Below are 26,823 nucleotides of genomic sequence, written 5' to 3' on the forward strand. Positions count from 1 at the left end.
CCGGCTGTAGTATCCGGGCTGTAGTATCCGGGCTGTAGTATCCAGGCTGTAGTATCCAGGCTGTAGTATCCGGGCTGTAGTATCCGGGCTGTAGTATCCGGGCTGTAGTATCCGGGCTGTAGTATCCGGGCTGTAGTATCCAGGCTGTAGGCTGTATTATCCAGGCTGTAGTATCCGGGCTGTAGTATCCAGGCTGTAGTATCCAGGCCCCAGCTTCAGAAAGCCTCTCGTAGTAGATTGCTGATCTAGGATCAGAATGAGATGGATCTGCTGTAGTATTCTGTGACTAGACAGATATGAGGGAAGGTTGGGAGAAGGGGAATTGTCTGGCTCTTTCTTGGAACCCCCAGCAGCTTTACATCATGTTAATACGAGCTCAGCAGACACCTGAGGCATCAAGTGAAAGGTAACACACAGCTTGTCCTCAATCCCCCCCACCTCAGCACGCGCACACACACACACACACACACACACACCAGCCCTGATCAAATCAGGTGTAACAGTATGTCGATGCCACCATGGGTGGTGAGTGAGAGGAGGGTTATGGGGACTGGGGCTGTGTTGCCATACCAGCCCTCTCTCCCTCTAAACAGATGATGATTACATGTGTTTTTCTCACCCAGCCACTTTCCTTCCGGTGTTTTCTGGAAGCAGCTTTGCAGTGTGGTCTATCCACAGTGGGTTTCTATCTGACTGTCTCTGCCATCTAGTCAGCCAGTCAGTCAGCAAAACAGCCAGCCAGCAAACCAACCAGTCATCTAGTCAGTCAGCCAGCAAACCAGCCAGCCAGCCATCTAGTCAGCCAGCAAACCAGCCAGTCATCTAGTCAGCCTGTCAGCCAGAAAACCAGCCAGCCAGCCATCTAGTCAGCCAGCAAACCAGCAAGCCAGCCATCTAGTCTGCCAGTCAGCCAGCCATCTAGTCTGCCAGTCAGCCAGCCAACCAGCCAGCTAGCCAATCAGCCAGCCAACCATTCGTGTGCTGACTAGACACCCATGAGCCCTGGGTGTTGTACTCTTACAGTACACCATGTTTGTGTTCTCACCCAGTGACACTTTGATGACCTTAACCAGTAATGGCCCAGCGGGCGGGCGGGTTTGATTTCCGATATTAACCACAGCCCTAGATCAGACCTGACCTTTGATGGCTCTTAATTGTGGCATATTGGATTTAATATATTTTTTTTTAATTAACCCCTAAAACAAATATCCATTCATTATAATCCACATAATAATGACCATTTCATATTGCTGAAGGATTATTTTCCTGCTACCTCTGTGTACTTTAATTATAAGAATGTGGTAAAGGTATAGCCTGCAGGCTGGTAGTAGAAGGTTCTGGTAGTGTTACTGTATATCCTGCTGGCTGGTAGTAGAAGGTTCTGGTAGTGTTACTGTATATCCTGCAGGCTGGTAGTAGAAGGTTCTGGTAGTGTTACTGTATATCCTGCTGGCTGGTAGTAGAAGGTTCTGGTAGTGTTACTGTATATCCTGCTGGCTGGTAGTAGAAGGTTCTGGTAGTGTTACTGTATATCCTGCAGGCTGGTAGTAGAAGGTTCTGGTAGTGTTACTGTATATCCTGCAGGCTGGTAGTAGAAGGTTCTGGTAGTGTTACTGTATATCCTGCTGGCTGGTATTAGAAGGGTTCTGGTAGTGTTACTGTATATCCTGCAGGCTGGTAGTAGAAGGTTCTGGTATGTTACTGTATATCCTGCAGGCTGGTAGTAGAAGGTTCTGGTAGTGTTACTGGTATATCCTGCAGGCTGGTAGTAGAAGGTTCTGGTAGTGGTTACTGTATATCATGCAGCTGTAGTAGAAGGTTCTGGTAGTGTTACTGGATATCCTGCTGGCTGGTAGTAGAAGGGTTCTGGTATGTGTTACTGTATATCCTGCAGGCTGGTAGTAGAAGTTCTGTAGTGTTACTGTATATCCTGCAGGCTGGTAGTAGAAGGGTCTGGTAGTGTTACTGTATATCCTGCTGGCTGGTAGTAGAAGGTTCTGGTATGTTTTACTGTATATCCTGCAGGCTGGTAGTAGAAGGTTCTGGGTAGTGTTTACTGTATATCCTGCAGGCTGGTAGTAGAAGGTTCTGGTAGTGTTACTGTATATCCTGCAGGCTGGTAGTAGAAGGTTCTGGTAGTGTTACCTGTATATCCTGCATGGCTGGTAGTAGAAGGTTCTGGTAGTGTTACTGTATAGCCTGCTGGCTGGTAGTAGAAGGTTCGGTAGTGTTACTGTATATCCTGCAGGCTGGTAGTAGAAGGTTTCTGGTAGTGTGACTGTATATCCTGCAGGCTGTAGTAGAAAGGTTCTGGTAGTGTTACTGTATATCCTAGCTGGCTGGTAGTAGAAGGTTCTGGTAGTGTTACTGTATATCCTGCTGGCTGGTAGTAAAGGTTCTGGTAGTGTTACTGTATATCCTGCCTGCTGTGTAGTAGAAGGTTCTGGTAGTGTTACTTGTATATCCTGCTGGCTGGTAGTAGAACGTTCTGGTAGTGTTACTGTATATCCTGCAGGCTGGTAGTAGAAGGTCTGGTAGTGTTACTGTATATCCTGCAGGCTGGTAGTAGAAGGTTCTGGTAGTGTTACTGTATATCCTGCAGGCTGGTAGTAGAAGGTTCTGGTAGTGTTACTGTATATCCTGCTGGCTGGTAGTAGAAGGTTCTGGTAGTGTTACTGTATATCCTGCTGGCTGGTAGTAGAAGGTTCTGGTAGTGTTACTGTATATCCTGCAGGCTGGTAGTAGAAGGTTCTGGTAGTGTTACTGTATATCCTGCAGGCTGGTAGTAGAAGGTTCTGGTAGTGTTACTGTATATCCTGCTGGCTGGTAGTAGAAGGTTCTGGTAGTGTTACTGTATATTCTGCTGGCTGGTAGTAGAAGGTTCTGGTAGTGTTACTGTATATCCTGCTGGCTGGTAGTAGAAGGTTCTGGTAGTGTTACTGTATATCCTGCAGGCTGGTAGTAGAAGGTCTGGTAGTGTTACTGTATATCCTGCTGGCTGGTAGTAGAAGGTTCTGGTAGTGTTACTGTATATTCTGCAGGCTGGTAGTAGAAGGTTCTGGTAGTGTTACTGTATATCCTGCTGGCTGGTAGTAGAAGGTTCTGGTAGTGTTACTGTATATCCTGCAGGCTGGTAGTAGAAGGTTCTGGTAGTGTTACTGTATATCCTGCTGGCTGGTAGTAGAAGGTTCTGGTAGTGTTACTGTATATTCTGCAGGCTGGTAGGTAGAAGGTTCTGGTAGTGTTACTGTATATCCTGCTGGCTTGTTAGTAGAAGGTTCTGTAGTGTACTGTATATCCTGCAGGCTGGTTAGTAGAAGGTTCTGGTAGTGTTACTGTATATCCTGCTGGCTGGTAGTAGAAGGTTCTGGTAGTGTTACGTATATCCTGCAGGCTGGTAGTAGAAGGTTCTGGTAGTGTTACTGTATATCCGCAGGCTGGTAAGTAGAAGGTTCTGGTATTGTTACTGTATATCTGCAGGCTGGTAGTAGAAGGTTCTGGTAGTGTTACTGTATATCCTGCAGGCTGGTAGTAGAAGGTTCTGGTAGTGTTACTGTATACATGCAGGCTGGTAGTAGAAGGTTCTGGTAGTGTTTACTGTATATCCTGCTGAGCTGGTAGTAGAAGGTTTCTGGTATAGTGTTACTGTATATCCTGCAGGCTGGTAGTAGAAGGTTCTGGTAGTGTTACTGTATATCCTGCAGGCTGGTAGTAGAAGGTTCTGGTAGTGTTACTGTATATCCTGCAGGCTGGTAGTAGAAGGTTCTGGTAGTGTTACTGTATATCCTGCAGGCTGGTAGTAGAAGGTTCTGGTAGTGTACTGTATATCCTGCTGGCTGGTAGTAGAAGGTTCTGGTAGTGTTACTGTATATCCTGCTGGCTGTAGTAGAAGTTCTGGTAGTGTTACTGTATATCCTGCAGGCTGGTAGTAGAAGGTTCCTGGTAGTGTTACTGTATATCCTGCAGGCTGGTAGTAGAAGGTTCTGGTAGTGTTACTGTATATCCTGCAGGGCTGGTAGTAGAAGGTTCTTGTAGTGTTACTGTTAGCCTGCTGGCTGGTAGTAGAAGGTTCTGGTAGTGTTACTGTATATCCTGCTGGCTGGTAGTAGAAGGTTCTGGTAGTGTTACTGTATATCCTGCTGGCTGTAGTAGAAGGTTCTTGGTAGTAGTGTTACTGTATATCCTCGCAGGCTGGTAGTAGAAGGTTACTGGTATTGTTACTGTATATCCTGCTAGGCTGGTTAGTAGAAGGTCTGGTAGTGTTACTGTATATCCTGCAGGTGGTAGTAGAAGGTTCTGGTAGTGTTACTGTAATATCCTGCAGGCTGGTAGTAGAAGGTTCTGGTAGTGTTACTGTATATTCCGGCTGGCTGGTAGTAGAAGGTTCTGGTAGGTTACCTGTTATATCCTGCTGGCTGGTAGTAGAAGGTTCTGGTAGTGTTACTGTACATCCTGCAGGCTGGTAGTAGAAGGTGTTCTGGTAGTGTTACTGTATATCCTGCAGGCTGGTAGTAGAAGGTTCTGGTAGTGTTACCTGTATATCCTGCTGGCTGGTAGTAGAAGGTTCTGGTAGTGTTACTGTATATTCTGCTGGCTGGTAGGTAGAAGGTTCTGGTAGTGTTACTGTATTCCTGCTGGCTGTAGTAGAAGGTTCTGGTAGTGTTACTGTATATCCTGCAGGCTGGTAGTATAAGGTTCTGGTAGTGTTACTGTATATCCTGCTGGCTGGTAGTAGAAGGTTCTGGTAGTGTTACTGTAGATCCTGCTGGCTGGTAGTAGAAGGTCTGGTAGTGTTACTGTATATCCTGCAGGCGGTAGTAGAAGGGTCTGGTAGTGTACTGTATATCCTGCAGGCTGGTAGTAGAAGGTTCTGGTAGTGTTACTGTATATCTGCAGGCTGGTAGTAGAAGGTTCTGGTAGTGTTACTGTATATCCTGCTGGCTGGTAGTAGAAGGTTCTGGTAGTGTTACTGTATATCCGCTGGCTGGTAGTAGAAGTTCTGGTAGGTGTTACTGTATATCCTGCTGCTGTAGTAAAGGTTCTGGTAGTGTTACTGTATATCCGCAGCTGGTAGTAGAAGGTTCTGGTTAGTGTTACTGTATATCCTGCAGGCTGGTATAGTAGAAGGTTCTGGTATGTGTTACTGTATATCCTGCAGGGCTGGTAGTAGAAGGTTCTGGTAGTGTACTGTATATCCTGGCTGGCTGGTAGTAGAAGGTTCTGGTAGTGTTACTGTATATCCTGCTGGCTGGTAGTAGAAGGTTCTGGTAGTGGTTACTGTATTCCTGCAGGCTGGTAGTAGAAGGTTCTGGTAGTGTTACTGTATATCCTGCGGCTGGTAGTAGAATGTTCTGGTAGTGTTACTGTATATTCCTGCTGGCTGGTAGTAGAAGGTTCTGGTAGTGTTACTGTATTCCTGCGGCTGGTAGTAGAAGTTCTGGTAGTGTTACTGTATATCCTGCAGGCTGGTAGTAGAAGGTTCTGGTAGTGTTACTGTATATCCTGCTGGCTGGTAGTAGAAGGTTCTGGTAGTGTTACGGTATATCCTGGCTGGCTGGTAGTAGAAGGTTCTGGTAGTGTTACTGTATATCCTGCAGGCTGGTAGTAGAAGGTTCTGGTAGTGTTACTGTATATCCTGCAGGCTGGTAGTAGAAGGTTCTGGTAGTGTTACTGTATATCCTGCAGGCTGGTAGTAGAAGGTTCTGGTAGTGTTACTGTAATATCTGCAGGCTGGTAGTAGAAGGTTCTGTAGTGTTACTGTATATCCTGCAGGCTGGTAGTAGAAGGTTCTGGTAGTGTTACTGTATATCCTGCAGGCTGGTAGTAGAAGGTTCTGGTAGTGTTACTGTATATCCTGCAGGCTGGTAGTAGAAGGTTCTGGTAGTGTTACTGTATATCCTGCAGGCTGTGTAGAAGGTTTCTGGTAGTGTTACTGTATATCCTGCTGGCTGGTAGTAGATGGTTCTGGTAGTGTTACTGTATATCCTGCTGGCTGGTAGTAGAAGGTTCTGGTAGTGTTACTGTATATCCTGCAGGCGGTAGTAGAAGGGTTCTGGTAGTGTTACTGTATATCCTGCTGGCTGGTAGTAGAAGGTTCTGGTAGTGTTACTGTATATCCTGCTGGCTGGTAGTAGAAGGTTCTGGTAGTGTTACTGTATATCCTGCTGGCTGGTAGTAGAAGGTTCTGGCAGTGTTACTGTATATCCTGCTGGCTGGTAGTAGAAGGTTCTGGTAGTGTTACTGTATATCCTGCAGGCTGGTAGTAGAAGGTTCTGGTAGTGTTACTGTATATCCTGCTGGCTGGTAGTAGAAGGTTCTGGTAGTGTTACTGTATATCCTGCTGGCTGGTAGTAGAAGGTTCTGGTAGTGTTACTGTATATCCTGCAGGCTGGTAGTAGAAGGTTCTGGTAGTGTTACTGTATATCCTGCAGGCTGGTAGTAGAAGGTTCTGGTAGTGTTACTGTATATCCTGCTGGCTGGTAGTAGAAGGTTCTGGTAGTGTTACTGTATATCCTGCAGGCTGGTAGTAGAAGGTTCTGGTAGTGTTACTGTATATCCTGCTGGCTGGTAGTAGAAGGTTCTGGTAGTGTTACTGTATATCCTGCAGGCTGGTGGTAGAAGGTTCTGACAGTGTTGTAGCCTGCAGGCTGGTAGTAGAAGGTTCTGGCAGTGTTGTAGCCTGCAGGCTGGTGTATTAGCCAGTAGGACAAACAGTAGACTTCATTAACACTTTGGAAATCTACACGTTGGACGTGCAAATCTCTCCTGTCCTCCTCCATGTCATGACATTCCTCTGCAGACAGACAGACAGACAGACAGACACACAGGCAGGCAGGCAGGCAGGCAGGCAGGCAGGCAGACAGACAGGCAGACTGGCAGACAGGCAGACTGGCAGACAGACAGACAGACAGACAGACAGACAGACAGACAGACAGACAGACAGACAGACAGACAGACAGACAGACAGACAGACAGACAGACAGACAGACAGACAGACAGACAGGCAGACAGGCAGGCAGGCAGGCAGGCTGCCCCAGGGTTTCTCTGGGTCCCTAGGACACACAGTAAGGCATATTAGTGAGTATGCAACAAGCTGTAACTCTACAATGAATGACAAATTTAAAGCGTTTCATTCCAAACAGCTATATATCCATTCTCAGAAATGTTTGAAAATTGGCTTTTAATGTTTAATGAAATGGTGAGAGATTGGTGTGTTTTTTTCACCATCTAGTAATGGCATGGAGTTGTTCAATGACTCTGTTTCATTTCAGAGATGAAATGAAACTCCTCACTCTCAGTGAAAGAATTAGTACTGCTAGATTTTACACAGTCACATGTAACAAATGAAACAATTTTTTTACATTAAAATATTCTGTGCCGTAATATGAGATTTGAACGGGGTATGGTAGTAGGTGCCAGGCATACCGGTTTGAGTCAGCATGCGCGTTCAACACCTTGTAAAGTCCATGCTCAGATGAATTGAGTTGTTTTGAGGGCAAAAGGGGGTGCAACTCAATATTAGGAAGGTGTTCCTAATGTTTTGTTCACCGGCTTGTTCTAAAACGGTGCTGTCCTTGTCCCTCTCATGTCTCACCGTTCCTCTTGGTGGGGGTGCGGCCACCTGCTCAGTGCCCACCGTTCTGGCTTTTATAGGCACCGCGGAGGTGTATGTTCAGGCTCAGAATCAGTAGAACTCATCAGCAACGTCATGATTCATTTCTTCCATCTGAGATGGTTTCAATTCAGATCTTGTAGCATCGCTAACGCAGCATGGTTGTCCATATCGTCTTGTTGTCTTCTTGCCATTGTAAATTACACACTCTCACTGTGTACATCAAGTCGACTGATAAGACTGTTTGGATTAGCTGGACTGATATAGGGTATTGTCTGGAGGACTGAGTTGTGCCTGATTTTACACAAGCGACAATGAGTAAACACACAAGAAGAAGAAGAGTTCAAGTTGCAGTTGTTTTTTTTAATAATTTAGCGTCTCTGGCCTTCTAGTCCACAAGTCGTTGAGGTAAGAGGGTGGATAAAGATGGCGGTCACCTGTAGTCTCTTGCGTCCGCGGCAGTGTGGCCTCGCTGACAGAGTCCGTAACTTTCCTTAGGAGTCTGTGGAAGGCGAGCGCAACACAATGCAAGCGGGAGAGTAAGCTTCAGCCTGCACTCTTGTGCCAGTCAGTTGATTAGGGAATGCCTTGCAGGTGTGCTGATTAGTAATCCTGCGTAGGTGTGATGGGTGAGCAGAGTTGGTGGTGCTGTCTTCAGCCGGCCTGGTGAAGGTTGTGTAACCTTCTACAGTGCTGAACTGAGTGCCACTGTCCACTGTGCTGCAGCCAGTGCCGCTGTCCATGGTGCTGAAGTCAGCATACCTGTTCTTCTGTGCTGAGGTGGGTGGTTCTGTCCATGGTGCTGAAGTCAGCGCACCTGTTCTTCTATGCTGAGTTGGGTGGTTCTGTCCATGGTGCTGAAGTCAGCATACCTGTTCTTCTGTGCTGAGGTGGGTGGTTTTGTCCATGGTGCTGAAGTCAGCATACCTGTTCTTCTGTGCTGAGGTGGGTGGTTTTGTCCATGGTGCTGAAGTCAGCATACCTGTTCTTCTGTGCTGAGGTGGGTGGTTTTGTCCATGGTGCTGAAGTCAGCATACCTGTTCTTCTATGCTGAGTTGGGTGGTTCTGTCCATGGTGCTGAAGTCAGCATACCTGTTCTTCTATGCTGAGTTGGGTGGTTCTGTCCATGGTGCTGAAGTGAGCATACCTGTTCTTCTGTGCTGAGGTGGGTGGTTTTGTCCATGGTGCTGAAGTCAGCATACCTGTTCTTCTGTGCTGAGGTGGGTGGTTCTGTCCATGGTTCTGCACTGGGAGTCCTTCAGCCACACCTATGGCCATGCCTCTCACGGTGCCACTGGTACACTACATGACCAGAAGTATGTGGACACCTGCTCGTCCAACATCTCATTCCAAAATAATACTAGTAAGGCCATTCTACTGCCAATGTTTGTTTATGGAGATTACATGGCTGTGTATTCATTGTTATACACCTATCAGCAACGGGTGTGGCTGAAATAGCCGAATCCACTAATTTGAACGGTTGTTCACATACTTTTTGCATCACTCGCTTTCTCTCTCTTTTCAACTCACCCATTCTCCCCCTTTCTCCCCCATCATAATTTACTTAGTTTATTATTATATGTTATATTATACATATTTATATTATATGTGTGAAATTAGTTTCGGTATAATTTAGGTTAAGTTTTGAGGCAATTTTCTGGGGAATTTTGAACTGGGCACCTTCAACTGTCGGGAGAAGGAAGGGCAACAAGTGAAAACCATTCAAATAATGACACGCCCACCTAAAAGTGGTTCTGACTCCAGTTATGTTTGTGATATTAAGATTCTAACAACCACAGTGTGTTTTATATAGAGTTCAAATCCCCGAGCTGACAAGGTACAACTCTGTCGTTCTGCTCCTGAACAAGGCAAGTTAACCCACTGTTCCTAGGCCGGCATTGTAAATAAGAATTTGTTCTTATTAACTGACTTGCCTAGTTAAATAAAGGTAAAATTAAAAATTAAAAAATATATAGACTTATTTAGTAAAAGTCAAGGATGGTGGGTGGGCATGACTTTAAAAATGGCAGAGTATTAAAAAATAAATAATTAATGAGCAATCCAAATGACTGCTTTAGCAGTTGTAGTGTTAACACTGCTAATCTAACCCACACATCAAACCAAGGGGATTAAATCCTCCCATTATGAGAAACTTGTTTCTGATATTAAAGGTGTTCCTTATCCAGTGTGTGGCGCCCTGCTGTCTCGTGCAGCCTCTCCCTGCTGTCTCGTGCAGCCTCTCCCTGCTGTCTCGTGCAGCCTCTCCCTGCTGTCTCGTGCAGCCTCTCCCTGCTGTCTCGTGCAGCCTCTCCCTGCTGCCTCGTGCAGCCTCTCCCTGCTGTCTCGTGCAGCCTCTCCCTGCTGTCTCGTGCAGCCTCTCCCTGCTGTCTCGCGCAGCCTCTCCCTGCTGTCTCGCGCAGCCTCTCCCTGCTGTCTCGCGCAGCCTCTCCCTGCTCTCCCTGCTGTCTCGTGCAGCCTCTCCCTGCTGTCTCGTGCAGCCTCTCCCTGCTGTCTCGTGCAGCCTCTCCCTGCTGTCTCGAGCAGCCTCTCCCTGCTGTCTCGTGCAGCCTCTCCCTGCTGTCTCGTGCAGCCTCTCCCTGCTGTCTCGCGCAGCCTCTCCCTGCTGTCTCGCGCAGCCTCTCCCTGCTGTCTCGCGCAGCCTCTCCCTGCTGTCTCGCGCAGCCTCTCCCTGCTGTCTCGAGCAGCCTCTCCCTGCTGTCTCGTGCAGCCTCTCCCTGCTGTCTCGTGCAGCCTCTCCCTGCCAGGCAGTTTAAAGCACCTTGTTACGGCTTCTTTTTTTGGACGGCAGAGAATCATTTCTCGCATGAATAAAGGAGAGAAATTGCTTCCCTGCATGCTTCATGATTGTTTCACCGTTTTTATTCAGCTATTAAACGGCAATAATATAAGCTTGTGAGATCTAGTTGCTGGAGAGACATTTATGTGATATTTCTAAGTTCAGTAAAGTGTAATACAACAGCCGAGGGACAGCCAGTTGAACACACGAGGGACAGCCAGTGCCCCTTTCACACACACAAACACATTGCATGCTGCTGACGGTGACCACAATCTGCTCAGTCACCATCTGCTGCTCTCCAGTGGTAAATAAAAACATGATATTTGCCTAAACACTAATAAAACACCTGTAGACTAACAGCTGTCTAATGGTCCTAAATGACTACAGATGACACATGATGGAGACATGGTCAAATGTTCATTAATCTGGACAGAGAATCACTCTTCAATGCCAACCTGAGGTGCGTTCAAAATGGGAAATAGTTTGTGAACGTTAGCTGATGCATTTCCATTTATTTTTTGTATTTTTATTGCTAACGTTAGCGATCAGTCTGAGAAGGTATGTGTCTTTGTTGGGGTCTAAACTGTTGTTACAGATAATCATGTGACCATGTAGGGTTTCTATTCATGTACGAATAGCAAAGTCATTTTCAGTTTGAATATTGCAGATTAAAAAAAGCCACTGTGATCCAGACAAAAGGAGCTACAGCGACAAGAAAAAGTATGTAAACCCTTTGGAATTACCTGGATTTCTGCTTAAATTGGTCATAGAATTAGATCTGATCTTTCATCTAAGTCACAACAACAGACAAACACAGTGTGGTTAAACTAATAACACACAAATTATTGTATTTTTCTTGTCTATATTGAAAACATAATTTAAACATTCACAGTGTAGTTTGGAAGAAGTATGTGAAACCCCTAGGCTAATGACTTCTCCAAAAGCTAATTGGAGTCAGAAGTCAGCTATCCTGGAGTCCAATCACTGAGACGAGATTGGAGATGTTGGTTAGAGCTGCCTTGCCCTATAAAAAAAACTCACAAAATTTGAGTTTGCTATTCACAAGAAGCATTGCCTGATGTGAACCATGCCTCGAACAAAAGAGATCTCAGAAGACCTAAGATTAAGAATTGTTGACTTGCATAGACCTGGAAAGGGTTATAAAAGTATCTCTAAAAGCCTTGATGTTCATCAGTCCACGGTGAGATAAATTGTCTATAGAAATGGAGAAAGTTCAGCACTGTTGCCACTCTCCCCAGGAGTAGCCGTAAGGGAAAGTCACTGCAAGAACACAGCTCAGAATGTTCAATGAGGTTAAGAAGAATCTTAGACTTACAGAAATCTCTGGAATAAGTTAACATCTCTGTTGACGAGTCTACGATACGTAAAACACTAAACAAGAATGGTGTTCATGGGAGGACACCATGGAAGAAGCCACTGCTGTCCAAAAAAAAAAAACTCTGCACGTCTGAAGTTCGCAAAAGTGCACCTGGATTTTCCACAGCGCAACAGGCAAAATATTCTGTGGACAGATGAAACTACAGTGGAGTTGTTTGGAAGGAACACACAACACTATGTGTGGAGAAAAAAAGGCACAGCACACCAACATCAAAACCTCATCCCAACTGTAAAGTATGGTGGAGGGAGCATTATGGTTTGGGGCTGCTTTGCTGCCTTAGGGCCTGGACACCTTGCTATCATCGATGGAAAAATGAATTCCCATGTTTATCAAGACGTTTTGCAGGAGAATGTCAGGCTGTCCGCCAATTGAAGCTCAACAGAAGTTGGGTGACGCAACAGGACAACGACCCAAAACACAGAAGTAAATCAACAACAGAATGGCTTCAACAGTAGAAAATACGCCTTCTGGAGTGGCCCAGTCAGAGTCCTGATCTCAACCTGATTGAGATGCTGTGGCATGACCTCCTATTGTTGTGACCTAGCTGAAGATCAGATCAAATTTTAGGACCAATTTATGCAGAAATCCAGGTGTTTCCACTGCATTGGCGTCTTCACCCGTAACATTATGGAACTGTCACTAAATAGCATGTTGGCCGTGAACAGAAGCCTTGTTGGACTGACCTCTGACCTCTGATATTACAGACGTAAAGGCTATTATTGTTGTTTTTCTCATTTGCATTGGTTTCATATTCCACATACCAGAGATTGGTTTCATATTCCACATACCAGAGATTGGTTTCATATTCCACATACCAGAGATTGGTTTCATATTCCACATACCAGAGATTGGTTTTATATTCCACATACCAGAGGTTGGTTTCATATTCCACATACCAGAGATTGGTTTCATATTCCACATACCAGAAATTGGTCTCATATTCCACATACCAGAGATTGGTTTCATATTCCACATACCAGAGATTGGTTTCATATTCCACATAACAGAGATTGGTTTCATATTCCACATACCAGAGATTGGTTTCATATTCCACATACCAGAGATTGGTTTCATATTCCACATACCAGAGATTGGTCTCTTAATCCACATACCAGAGATTGGTTTCATATTCCACATACCAGAGATTGGTTTCATATTCCACATACCAGAGATTGGTCTCTTAATCCACATACCAGAGATTGGTTTCATATTCCACATACCAGAGATTGGTCTCTTAATCCACATACCAGAGATTGGTTTCATATTTCACATACCAGAGATTGGTTTCATATTCCACATACCAGAGATTGGTCTCTTAATCCACATACCAGAGATTGGTTTCATATTCCACATACCAGAGATTGGTTTCATATTCCACATACCAGAGATTGGTTTCATATTCCACATACCAGAGATTGGTCTCTTAATCCACATACCAGAGATTGGTTTCATATTCCACATACCAGAGATTGGTTTCATATTCCACATACCATAAATTGGTCTCTTAATCCACATACCAGAGATTGGTTTCATATTCCACATACCAGAGATTGGTCTCTTAATCCACATACCAGAGATTGGTTTCATATTCCACATAACAGAGATTGGTTTCATATTCCACATACCAGAGATTGGTCTCTTAATCCACATACCAGAGATTGGTTTCATATTCCACATACCAGAGATTGGTTTCATATTCCACATACCAGAGATTGGTTTCATATTCCACATACCAGAGATTGGTTTCATATTCCACATACCAGAGATTGGTTTCATATTCCACATACCAGAGATTGGTCTCTTAATCCACATACCAGAGATTGGTTTCATATTCCACATACCAGAGATTGGTTTCATATTCCACATACCATAAATTGGTCTCTTAATCCACATACCAGAGATTGGTTTCATATTCCACATACCAGAGATTGGTCTCTTAATCCACATACCAGAGATTGGTTTCATATTCCACATAACAGAGATTGGTTTCATATTCCACATACCAGAGATTGGTCTCTTAATCCACATACCAGAGATTGGTTTCATATTCCACATACCAGAGATTGGTTTCATATTCCACATACCAGAGATTGGTTTCATATTCCACATACCAGAGATTGGTTTCATATTCCACATACCAGAGATTGGTTTTATATTCCACATACCAGAGATTGGTTTCATATTCCACATACCAGAGATTGGTTTCATATTCCACATACCAGAGATTGGTTTCATATTCCACATACCAGAGGTTGGTTTCATATTCCACATACCAGAGGTTGGTTTCATATTCCACATACCAGAGATTGGTTTCATATTCCACATACCAGAGATTGGTTTCATATTCCACATACCAGAGATTGGTTTCATATTCCACATACCAGAGATTGGTTTCATATTCCACATACCAGAGGTTAGTTTCATATTCCACATACCAGAGGTTGGTCTCATATTCCACATACCAGAGATTGGTTTCATATTCCACATACCAGAGATTGGTTTCATATCCCACATACCAGAGATTGGTCTCATATTCCACATACCAGAGATTGGTCTCAGTCAGAATGATGAATGCTTACTCCACATGGCTTGCATTCCTGTATGGACTCAACATGTATCCGATACTCACAGCGTGGCCCTCAGGGTTGTAGGGGCCACCCAGGGCCACAGAGCCAGGGTCACATTCCTCCTCACTAAAAGTCAAAAGTAGTGCAATTTCTAATGAATAGGGTGTCATTTGGGAAGCAACCACACCATGCCCCTTAAGGTTGTAGGGGTCAGAGGGCCACAGGGTCAGAGGGTGCAATTCCTTCACACCCAGCAGACAGAACAGACTTCAGGATGCTTTAACAGAAAGCTAGAGGCTAAACTTGTATAATATAGATCTCCCTGTCTAAGGGTTCCAAAAGGGTTCTTCAGCTGTCCCCATAGGAGAACCCTTTTTGGTGTCAGGTAGAACCCTTGTTGTTGTCAGGTAGAATCCTTTTTTTCTAAGATTGTGGAGGTGAGGTCAGGAGAAGTCTGTATGACTGTGTTAGACTGTCTGTAGGACTGTGTTAGACTGTCTGTATGACTGTATTAGACTGTCTGTATGACTGTATTATACTGTCTGTATGACTGTATTAGACTGTCTGTATGACTGTATTAGACTGTCTGTATGACTGTATTAGACTTTCTGTATGACTGTGTTAGACTGTCTGTATGACTGTGGTAGACTGTCTATATGACTGTGTTAGACTGTCTGTAGGACTGTGTTAGACTGTCTGTATGACTGTATTAGACTGTCTGTATGACTGTATTATACTGTCTGTATGACTGTATTAGACTGTCTGTATGACTGTATTAGACTTTCTGTATGACTGTGTTAGACTGTCTGTATGACTGTGGTAGACTGTCTATATGACTGTGGTAGACTGTCTGTATGACTGCATTAGACTGTCTGTATGACTGTATTAGACTGTCTGTATGACTGTTTTAGACTGTCTATATGACTGTGTTAGACTGTCTGTATGACTGTATTAGACTGTCTGTATGACTGTATTAGACTGTCTGTATGACTGTATTAGACTGTCTGTATGACTGTATTAGACTGTCTGTATGACTGTATTAGACTGTATGTATGACTGTATTAGACTGTATGTATGACTGTATTAGACTGTATGTATGACTGTATTAGACTGTCTATATGACTGTATTAGACTTTCTGTATGACTGTGTTAGACTGTCTGTATGACTGTGGTAGAATGTCTATATGACTGTGTTAGACTGTCTGTATGACTGCATTAGACTGTCTGTATGACTGTATTAGACTGTCTGTATGACTGTATTAGACTGTCTATGTGACTGTGGTAGACTGTCTGTATGACTGTTTTAGACTGTCTATATGACTGTGTTAGACTGTCTGTATGACTGTATTAGACTTTCTGTATGACTGTATTAGACTTTCTGTATGACTGTATTAGACTGTCTGTATGACTGTATTAGACTGTCTGTATGACTGTATTAGACTGTCTGTATGACTGTATTAGACTGTCTGTATGACTGTATTAGACTGTCTATATGACTGTGTTAGACTGTCTGTATGACTGTGTTAGACTGTCTGTATGACTGCGTTAGACTGTCTGTATGACTGCATTAGACTGTCTGTATGACTGCATTAGACTGTCTGTATGACTGTATTAGACTGTCTGTATGACTGTGGTAGACTGTCTATGTGACTGTGGTAGACTGTCTGTATGACTGTTTTAGACTGTCTATATGACTGTGTTAGACTGTCTGTATGACTGTATTAGACTTTCTGTATGACTGTATTAGACTGTTTGTATGACTGTATTAGACTGTCTGTATGACTGTATTAGACTGTCTGTATGACTGTATTAGACTGTCTGTATGACTGTATTAGACTGTCTGTATGACTGTGGTAGACTGTCTATATGACTGTGTTAGACTGTCTGTATGACTGTCTAGTCACTGAGTGTACAAAACATTAAGAACACCTTCCTAATATTGAGTTGCACCTCCTTTTGCTCTCAGAACAGCCTCAATTCGTCGGGACATGGACTCTACAAGGTGTCGAAAGCGTTCCACAGGGATGCTGGACCATGTTGATTCCAATGCTTCCCACAGTTACTTCAAGTTGGCTGGATGTCCTTTGGGTGGTGGAACATTCTTGATAGACACGGGAAACTGTTGAGCGTTAAAAACCCAGCAGCGTTGCAGTTCTTGACACCAACCGGTACGCCTGGCACCTACTATCATACCCCGTTCAAAGGCACTTCAATATTGTGTCTTGCCCATTCACCCTCTGAATGGCACACATACACAATCCATGTCTCAATTGTCTCAAAGCATTAAAATCAAACCTTCTTTAACCTGTCTCCTCCCCTTCATCTACACTGATTGAAGTGGATTTAACAAGTGACATCAATAAGGGATCATAGATTTCACCTGGATTCACCTGGTCAGTCTATGGAAAGAGCAGGTGTTCTTAATGTTTTGTCCAGCCAGTGGTTATGGCAGTGGTAAAGTGACTGTGGTAAACTGTGTGTATGACCCACTATGCACCTGTGTTGTGTTGCAGGCTCCCGGCAGTGCCAGGCCTGAGGAGGAACTGGAGCGCCTCACCAAGAAGATGCTTTATGACATGGACAACCCTCCGGCTGAGGAGTACTTTGGTAAGACTACATACCACCCTACCTACTAACCTTAACCCTCCGGCTGAGGAGTACTTTGGTAAGACTGCATACCACCCTACCTACTAACCTTAACCCTCCGGCTGAGGAGTACTTTGGTAAGACTGCATACCACCCTACCTACTAACCTTAACCCTCCGGCTGAGGAGTACTTTGGTAAGACTGCATACCACCCTACCTACTAACCCTAACCTTAACCCTCCGGCTGAGGAGTACTTTGGTAAGACTACATACCACCCTACCTACTAACCTTAACCCTCCGGCTGAGGAGTACTTTGGTAAGACTGCATACCACCCTACCTACTAACCCTAACCTTAACCCTCCGGCTGAGGAGTACTTTGGTAATACTACATACCACCCTACCTACTAACCCTAACCTTAACCCTCCGGCTGAGGAGTACTTTGGTAAGACTACATACCACCCTACCTACTAACCCTAACCTTAACCCTCCGGCTGAGGAGTACTTTGGTAAGACTACATACCACCCTACCTACTAACCCTAACCTTAACCCTCCGGCTGAGGAGTACTTTGGTAAGACAGAACTTTACTGTCCATAGTACATTAAACTACGGTGATCGTCATTATAGGGTCGTTCCACGAAAATAGTGCTTTTTGGTCCTTTTGATATTTTCAGTAGATATATTATTAAATGAAGTGTAATTTATTAATATAGACCACATGGAGAATTCAATAAGTCACCTTTTTTATATGAATAAAGACTTGCTAAAGTGCTTAAAGTCAGCATTTTGACATGCCTTTCCGTGCTCCATGTAGGAAGATTTGAACCCACTAAATACCTGTAAAGACCAAGTTATTTTGTTGCATTGACAAAGTCAGTTCTGAACTTTATCATTTATTTCATGCGATTAATGATTCATTCAATTTCAATGTTTTAGTGCAGCTTGCATTCAATGGCCCCCTTCCTTGTTGCACACAACAAGCTTCCATTCCCCCTATCACAAGGGAATTTAGGGCTGATTTAACAAGAAATGGTCAATCCTGTTACGGTCCACCCTGTTACCGTCCACCCTGTTACCGTCCACCCTGTTTCCGTCCACCCTGTTACCGTCCACCCTGTTACGGTCCACCCTGTTACGGTCCACCTGTTACGGTCCACCCTGTTACGGTCCACCCTGTTACGGTCCACCCTGTTACGGTCCACCCTGTTACCGTCCACCCTGTTACCGTCCACCCTGTTACGGTCCACCCTGTTACCGTCCACCCTGTTACCGTCCACCCTGTTACGGTCCACCCTGTTACCGTCCACCCTGTTACCGTCCACCCTGTTACCGTCCACCCTGTTACAACCTGTTACGGTCCACCCTGTTACCGTCAACACCGTGGCACTTACTATAGTCACTTTTTTATTTAACATCTTGAGATGAAGGTTGTTATGAAGCTCAACATGTGCTCTTTATGACAGAATGTAATAATGACGTGAAATAAAAATAAATAAAAAATGTTTTACCAAGTACTTTAGTAAAACTGATGAACGACTCCCTACCCACTGCCTGTCGTCTTTGTCTGTGTGACCAACCAGGGCTCAAGCCCAGGTCTCCTTCACTATAAGTACAGAGCAACTGCATACCGTAGTCATACCATGGATCCCATCTAAAACACAAGGCATTATCAGGATCACAATCTTCTCCTCCATGTCAGAGGGCTGCAGCCAAAGCTTTTCCTATGTGTCAAATAGTCAACTACCAGCTACCAGTGTCATCCATTCACCATCTCCAGGATGTTGGATTGTCTCACCAAGTTAGGCGTGTCACTAGTTACCACAGCCACAAAGTCAAAATTGGCTGTATTGTTAAAAAAACAAAACAAGAAAATGACTTTTTGGTCTTAATTCAGGGTTAGGGTTAGGCATAAGATTAGCAGTGTGTTTAAGGTTTAAAATAAAATGCGAACAAGAGAAATGGTAGAATTAGGCAGGGTTTAGCCATAATTATGACTTTGTGGCTATAGAAGCTAGTGATGTGTCTCTTTCTCTCTCTCGCTCTCCCTCTGTCTCCCTCCCTATTTCTCTCCCTCCCTATTTGTCTCCCTCCCTATTTGTCTCCCTCCCTATTTCTCTCCCTCCCTATTTCTCTCCCTCCCTATTTCTCTCCCTCCCTATTTCTCTCTCCCTCCCTATTTCTCTCCCTCCCTATTTCTCTCCCTCCCTATTTCTCTCCCTCCCTATTTCTCTCTCCCTCCCTATTTCTCTCTCTCATTATTTCTCTCCCTCCCTATTTGTCTCCCTCCCTATTTGTCTCCCTCCCTATTTCTCTCCCTCCCTATTTCTCTCCCTCCCTATTTCTCTCCCTCCCTATTTCTCTCCCTCCCTATTTCTCTCCCTCCCTATTTCTCTCCCTCCCTATTTCTCTCTCTCTCTCACACACGTAATTCTTTCACAATGTTTTTTGATGCTCAAGGTTCTCCTCAGTCCATTTTCAACTCTGATGCCAGAGAGTCTTTCCAAACTCTCACTTTGCATTGTGGGAGGGCTTCCTGACAGAAACCAGTTTAGTGATCTGGTCATTCTGCAGAAGTCATGAGAACTATATGTTGTTTAAGTACAACGGTACGGTGTGTGTGTGAGTACTCTCTCTCTCCCTCCCTCCTAATGTTAATGTCATTATGGTGTTCTGTGGTTTAGAAGGAAACTGCTCATTAACGGCCATTTCTTATGCTAGTCGCATACTGTATTTGGGCCCATAGGGGGGAAGAAGCACTAACGTCAATGTACAGTATTTTATTTAAAGGTATTTGAATCAAAAGAGCTCATGAATGATCTTTCATCATGTGCTTTGTGCTTGTAGACATTGTTCATCCTCTGTTCTCAGAGAGAATGGTGTCCCTCTGCTCTGCTCCTCTCTTTAAAGCTCCATTTGGCCCTCTCCACACTGCCTCCACCACCGCCTGGCCCTGTTCTCCCCCATTCCCCTTCCTCCCCAGTTCTCCCCCATTCCCCTTCTCCCCTTGTTCTCCCCCCATTCCCCTTCTCCCCCTGTTCTCCCCCATTCCCCTTCTCCCCTTGTTCTCCCCCATTTCCCCTTCTCCCCCTGTTTCTCCCCATTTCCCCTTCTCCCCCTGTTCTCCCCCCTTGTTCTCCCCCATTCCCCTCCTCCCCCTGTTCTCCCCCATTCCCCTTCTCCCCCTGTTCTCCCCCTGTTCTCCCCCATTCCCCTTCTCCCCCTGTTCTCCCCCCATTCCCCTTCTCCCCCGGTTTCTTCTCCATTCCCCCTGTCTCTCCCCCGGTTCCCCCTGTTCTCCCCCATGTCCTTCTCCCCCACAATTCTCCCCATTCCCTCTTCTCCCCCCCGGCTTCTCCCCCCATTCCCCCTTCTCCCCGGTGGTTCTCCCCCATTCCCCTTCTCCCCCTGGTCTCCCCCATTCCCCTTCTTCCCCCTGTTCTCCCCCATTCCCCCTTCTCCCCCTGTTCTCCCCCATCCCCTTTCTCCCCCCATTCCCCTTCTCCCCCGGTTCTCCCCCATTCCCCTTCTCCCCCTGTTCTCCCCCATTCCCCTTCTCCCCCCTGTCTCCCCCATTCCCCTTCTCCCCGGTTCTCCCCCATTCCCCTTCTCCCCCGGTTCTCCCCCCCATTCCCCTTCTCCCCCTGTTCTCCCCCATTCCCCTTCTCCCCCTGTTCTCCCCCATTCCCCTTCTCCCCCGGTTCTCCCCATTCCCCTTCCCCCCCTGTTCTCCCCCATTCCCCTTCTCCCCCTGTTCTCCCCCATTCCCCTTCTCCCCCTGTTCTCCCCTATTCCCCTTCTCCCCCTGTTCTCTCCTATTCCACCTCTGTGTCCCTGGACCCCCCCCTCCGGCCCTCCTTTCCTCTCCTCTTCTCTGTTTTTCTCCTCGTCCACTCAGCCCCCCCACCCCCCCCCCCCCCCCCCCGGCCCTCTCCTCTTCCACTCTGCCCCTGGCCTCAGTCTCTATGGTCATGCTGAATAGGTCTCTAGCCAGTCAGTCTCTATGGTCATGCTGAATAGATCTCTAGCCAGTCAGTCTCTATGGTCATGCTGAATAGATCTCTAGCCAGTCAGTCTCTATGGTCATGCTGAATAGGTCTCTAGCCAGTCAGTCTCTATGGTCATGCTGAATAGGTCTCTAGCCAGTCAGTCTCTATGGTCATGCTGAATAGGTCTCTAGCCAGTCAGTCTCTATGGTCATGCTGAATAGGTCTCTACCCAGTCAGTCTCTATGGTCATGCTGAATAGGTCTCTAGCCAGTCAGCCTCTATGGTCATGCTGAATAGGTCTCTAGCCAGTCAGTCTCTATGGTCATGCTGAATAGGTCTCTAGCCAGTCAGTCTCTATGGTCATGCTGAATAGGTCTCTAGCCAGTCAGTCTCTATGGTCATGCTGAATAGGTCTCTAGCCAGTCAGTCTCTATGGTCATGCTGAATAGGTCTCTAGCCAGTCAGTCTCTATGGTCATGCTGAATAGATCTCTAGCCAGTCAGTCTCTTTGGTCATGCTGAATAGGTCTCTAGCCAGTCAGTCTCTATGGTCATGCTGAATAGGTCTCTAGCCAGTCAGTCTCTATGGTCATGCTGAATAGGTCTCTAGCCAGTCAGTCTCTATGGTCATGCTGAATAGATCTCTAGCCAGTCAGTCTCTATGGTCATGCTGAATAGGTCTCTAGCCAGTCAGTCTCTATGGTCATGCTGAATAGGTCTCTAGCCAGTCAGTCTCTATGGTCATGCTGAATAGGTCTCTAGCCAGTCAGTCTCTATGGTCATGCTGAATAGATCTCTAGCCAGTCAGTCTCTATGGTCATGCTGAATAGGTCTCTAGCCAGTCAGTCTCTATGGTCATGCTGAATAGGTCTCTAGCCAGTCAGTCTCTATGGTCATGCTGAATAGGTCTCTAGCCAGTCAGTCTCTATGGTCATGCTGAATAGGTCTCTAGCCAGTCAGTCTCTATGGTCATGCTGAATAGGTCTCTACCCAGTCAGTCTCTATGGTCATGCTGAATAGGTCTCTACCCAGTCAGTCTCTATGGTCATGCTGAATAGGTCTCTAGCCAGTCAGCCTCTATGGTCATGCTGAATAGGTCTCTAGCCAGTCAGTCTCTATGGTCATGCTGAATAGGTCTCTAGCCAGTCAGTCTCTATGGTCATGCTGAATAGGTCTCTAGCCAGTCAGTCTCTATGGTCATTGCTGAATAGGTCTCAGCCAGTCAGCTCTATGGTCAATGCGGAATAGGTCTCTAGCCAGTCAGTCTCTATGGTCATGCTGAATAGATCTCTAGCCAGTCAGTCTCTTTGGTCATGCTGAATAGTCTCTAGCCAGTCAGTCTCTATGGTCATGCTGAATAGGTCTCTAGCCAGTCAGTCTCTATGGTCATGCTGAATAGGTCTCTAGCCAGTCAGTCTCTATGGTCATGCTGAATAGATCTCTAGCCAGTCAGTCTCTATGGTCATGCTGAATAGGTCTCTAGCCAGTCAGTCTCTATGGTCATGCTGAATAGGTCTCTAGCCAGTCAGTCTCTATGGTCATGCTGAATAGATCTCTAGCCAGTCAGTCTCTATGGTCATGCTGAATAGGTCTCTAGCCAGTCAGTCTCTATGGTCATGCTGAATAGATCTCTAGCCAGTCAGTCTCTATGGTCATGCTGAATAGGTCTCTAGCCAGTCAGTCTCTATGGTCATGCTGAATAGGTCTCTAGCCAGTCAGTCTCTATGGTCATGCTGAATAGGTCTCTAGCCAGTCAGTCTCTATGGTCATTGCTGAATAGGTCTCTAGCCAGTCAGTCTCTATGGTCATGCTGAATAGATCTCTAGCCAGTCAGTCTCTATGGTCATGCTGAATAGGTCTCTAGCCAGTCAGTCTCTATGGTCATGCTGAATAGGTCTCTAGCCAGTCAGTCTCTATGGTCATGCTGAATAGGTCTCTAGCCAGTCAGTCTCTATGGTCATGCTGAATAGATCTCTAGCCAGTCAGTCTCTATGGTCATGCTGAATAGGTCTAAAGCCAGTCAGTCTCTATGGTCATGCTGAATAGGTCTCTACCCAGTCAGTCTAACTGCTCACTGTGTTTACATTCACCAGGTGATTTGAAGCTTTAAATCAGCCATAAGCAATCCCATTATTATAATACAGTGACTTGTGGAGGTGTTTTATTGTACTGTATGTATTTAACCGATATTAAGGGAATTTTAGCTTCACGTTGGTCTTCTCTCACACAGGGTAAAGATCTTCATTGGTGAGCATTAGACACAGATCAGGTCGTCGGAAGAATCCCCTGGCTCAGTTAGGCAGGATGACCCAGTCACTTTCAGCCAGATGGCTTTCTATGCAGAGTTGCCCTCCTTTCTGACAAGGGAGCGTGTGTGTGTGCGTGCACGTGTGTGTGTGTGTGCGCGTGCCCGTGAAGCCTTGCTGCGATACCATGCATGCACACACACATGTATCTGTTTGCAAACTAAGGCCAGGGGCAGACTGGGACAAAAATTAAACCCTGGCATTTCAGCCAACCTTGTCACAACACAACTGATTGGCTCAAATGCATTAAGAAGAAAATTAATTTCACAAATTAACTTTTAAGAAGGCAGACCTGTTAATTGAAATGCATTCCAGTTGACTACCTCATGAAGCTGGTTGAGAGAATGCCAAGAGTGTGCAAAGCTGTCATCAAGGCAAAGGGTGGCTACTTTGAAAAATCTCAAATATAAAATATATTTAGATTTGTTTAACACTCTGTTGGTTACTACATGATTCCATATGTGTTATTTCATAGTGTTGATGTCTTCACTATTATTCTACAATGTAGGAAATAGTAAAAATAAAGAAAAACCCTTGAATGAGTTGGTGTCCAAACTTTTGACTGGTACTGTGTGTAGAGATATAAATATTTACTACCGTTCAAAAGTTTGGGGTCACTTGGAAATATCCTTGTTTTTGAAAGAAAAGCAAATGTTTTGGTCCATTAAAATAACATCAAATTGATCAGAAATACAGTGTAGACATTGTTAATGTTGTAAATTACTATTGTAGCTGGAAACGGCAGAGTTTTTATGGAATATCTACATAGGCGTACAGAGGCCCATTATCAGCAACCATCACTCCTGTGTTCCAATGGCACGTTGTGTTAGATAATCCAAGTTGATCATTTTAAAAGACTAATTCTTCTCTAGACTAGTTGAGTATCTGGAGCATCAGCATTTGTGGGTTCGATAACAGGCTCAAAATGGCTAGAAACAAAGAACTTTCTTCTGAAACTTGTCAGTCTATTCTTGTTCTGAGAAATGAAGGCTATTCCATGTGAGAAATTGCCAAGAAACTGAATATCTCGTACAACGCTGTGTACAACTCCCTTCACAGAACAGCGCAAACTGGCTCTAACCAGAATAGAAAGAGGAGTGGGAGGCCCCGGTGCACAACTGAGCAAGAGGACAAGTACATTAGAGTGTCTAGTTTGAGAAACAGACGCCTCACAAGTCCTCAACTGGCAGCTTCATTAAATAGTACCCGCAAAACCCCAGTCTCAACCTCAGGCAGAGTTGCAAAGAAAAAGCCATATCTCAGACTGGCCAATAAAAAGAAAAGATGGGCAAAAGAACACAGACACTGGACAGAGGAACTCTGAAAATCGGGCCGCCGTGTCCACCAGTATTATTCTTTATATACATTGCTGTGGTCAATTTGGACCAACCCATCCCATTACAAGATGGTCCGGCCCTTCTGGCATTTGCCAGAATTCCAGACGGCTAATCCTACCATGACTAAGGCCAGTGGTCTCCGGGGCTTGCGTCTTGAACGAACGGGGCCACGGGGAAGAGAGGAGTCGCTAACTGGGTCATATCTGATGTGATGCAGCTGAGTCACACAATCAGAGATAACGTCTGCCTCCGCAGCTTACATTCAGGGCTGGGGGAGGGAGGAGGAGGAGAAGAAGGAGAGGGAGGGAGGGAGATGGAGGGACGAAGAGGAGAGCTGGAGGGAGGGATGGAGACAGAGATAGAGGGACGAAGAGGAGAGCTGGAGGGAGACAGAGAGAGGGATGAAGAGGAGAGAGGGAGACAGAGATAGAGGGACGAAGAGGAGAGCTGGAGGGAGGGAGAGAGAGAGGGATAAAGAGGAGAGAGAGACAGGGAGGGAGACAGAGATAGAGGGACGAAGAGGAGAGAGGGAGGGAGACAGGGACGAAGAGGAGAGAGAGAGAGAGAGAGGGAGGGAGGGAGGGAGACAGAGAGAGGGACGAAGAGGAGAGCTGGAGGGAGGGAGAGATAGAGGGATAAAGAGGAGAGAGAGACAGGGAGGGAGACAGAGATAGAGGGACGAAGAGGAGAGAGGGAGGGAGACAGAGATAGAGGGACGAAGAGGAGAGAGAAGGAGGGAGGGAGACAGATAGAGGGACGAAGAGGAGAGCTGGAGGGAGGGAGGGATAGAGGGATAAAGAGGAGAGAGAGACAGGGAGGGAGACAGAGATAGAGGGACGAAGAGGAGAGAGGGAGGGAGACAGAGATAGAGGGACGAAGAGGAGAGAGAGAGAGAGAGAGAGAGGGAGGGAGGGAGACAGAGATAGAGGGACGAAGAGGAGAGCTGGAGGGAGGGAGAGTGAGTAAGGAAGGTCAGAAGAGGAGTGAAAGTTAGTATGAACTATGAACTGTGGAACTCATTATAAAGAGAGAAACTACTCTCTCCACTCGATTAACAGAGCCCTCTGGCTCTCTGCTGATTCCCTAATGTACACAAACTGGACTACGGTGTAGTATAGTGTAGTACAGCGCGGTGTCTCACACAGCCCCCTTTGCCCTTGTAACAGTTTAGCTTCCGTCCCTCTCCTCGCCCCAACCTGGGCTGGAACCAGGGACCCTCTGCACACATCAACAACTGACGCGCCACAAAAGCCGCGGCCCTTGCAGAGCAAAGGGGAACAACTACTTCAAGGTCTCAGAGCGAGTGACGTCACCCGATTGAAACACTACTAGCGTGCACCACCGCTAACTAGCTAGCCATTTGACACCGTTTACAGCCTATATAGTACACAACTTTTCACCAGAGAAATATGTCCCAAAAACAATAAAGAAACATGTCAAATTAATGAAAAAAATTGTGCACTATATAGGGAATAGTGTGACATTTTGGAAGTAGCCTGTGTTGGGCTAGGGTAGGACAGGTCTCAGATCAGAGGGATGCTGTGGAGTGTAGAGCCAGGCCTTGGAGGGCTAGGGTAGGACAGGCCCAAGATCACAGGAGCTCCGTAACTCTGTAATTACAATGAATCTGATTACATTTCAATGCTCTTCTTTGGGAAGGAAGGGCACAAGGGGGAAGAGGGCGAGCGGAGGAGAGAACCCCAGGGCTAGTAATTAACTAGATTAATCAGAATGGGACTCTCTGATGATCTTTCGTTCTCTCTCTCTCTCTCTCTTTGTCTCTCCCTCTCTCTACCTCCCTCCTACTTGCTCTCTCTCTTTCTCTCTCTTTCCCTATCTCCCCCTCTCTCTCTCTTTCTCCTTCCCTCTCCCTTTCTCTATAACAAAGTGTATTGGTGTCGCTACAGTAGCTAATGTCTTTGAGCTCCTAATTTAAATCAGTCTATTGTAGGTTTCTATTGGTCCAGAGGGTTGAATTGAACTAAATTACCATTACAGTCTGTCTCAGTGATGTCCGGAGGAACGTTTAGCATCAGAGGTACCAACTCAGACCCCTCCTCTAGTGTTACTGTCAGTATTGTTACTGTCAGTACTATAATATGTTACAGTAAGGTCAGTACTGTTACTGGCAGTAATATAATATGTTACAGTATGGTCAGTACTGTAATATGTTACAGTAAGGTCAGTACTGTTACTGTCAGTAATATAATATGTTACAGTAAGGTCAGTACT

General features: G+C 45.5%; 1 protein-coding gene across 5 annotated transcripts in view; it reads left to right on the forward strand.

The window, feature by feature from the left end:
• LOC115158899 (lipoma-preferred partner homolog) overlaps window positions 1-26,823 on the forward strand; it is a 357,166-nt gene that overhangs the window by 227,060 nt on the left and 103,283 nt on the right. For all 5 annotated transcript variants that reach the window (XM_029708324.1, XM_029708325.1, XM_029708322.1 and 2 more), the window contains one exon: window positions 16,889-16,982. In XM_029708324.1, the coding sequence (XP_029564184.1) occupies window positions 16,889-16,982 (94 nt within the window). The remainder of the gene's footprint in view (window positions 1-16,888; window positions 16,983-26,823) is intronic.

This window comes from Salmo trutta, chromosome 22, assembly GCF_901001165.1.
Source record: "Salmo trutta chromosome 22, fSalTru1.1, whole genome shotgun sequence".
Taxonomy (NCBI): domain Eukaryota; kingdom Metazoa; phylum Chordata; class Actinopteri; order Salmoniformes; family Salmonidae; genus Salmo; species Salmo trutta.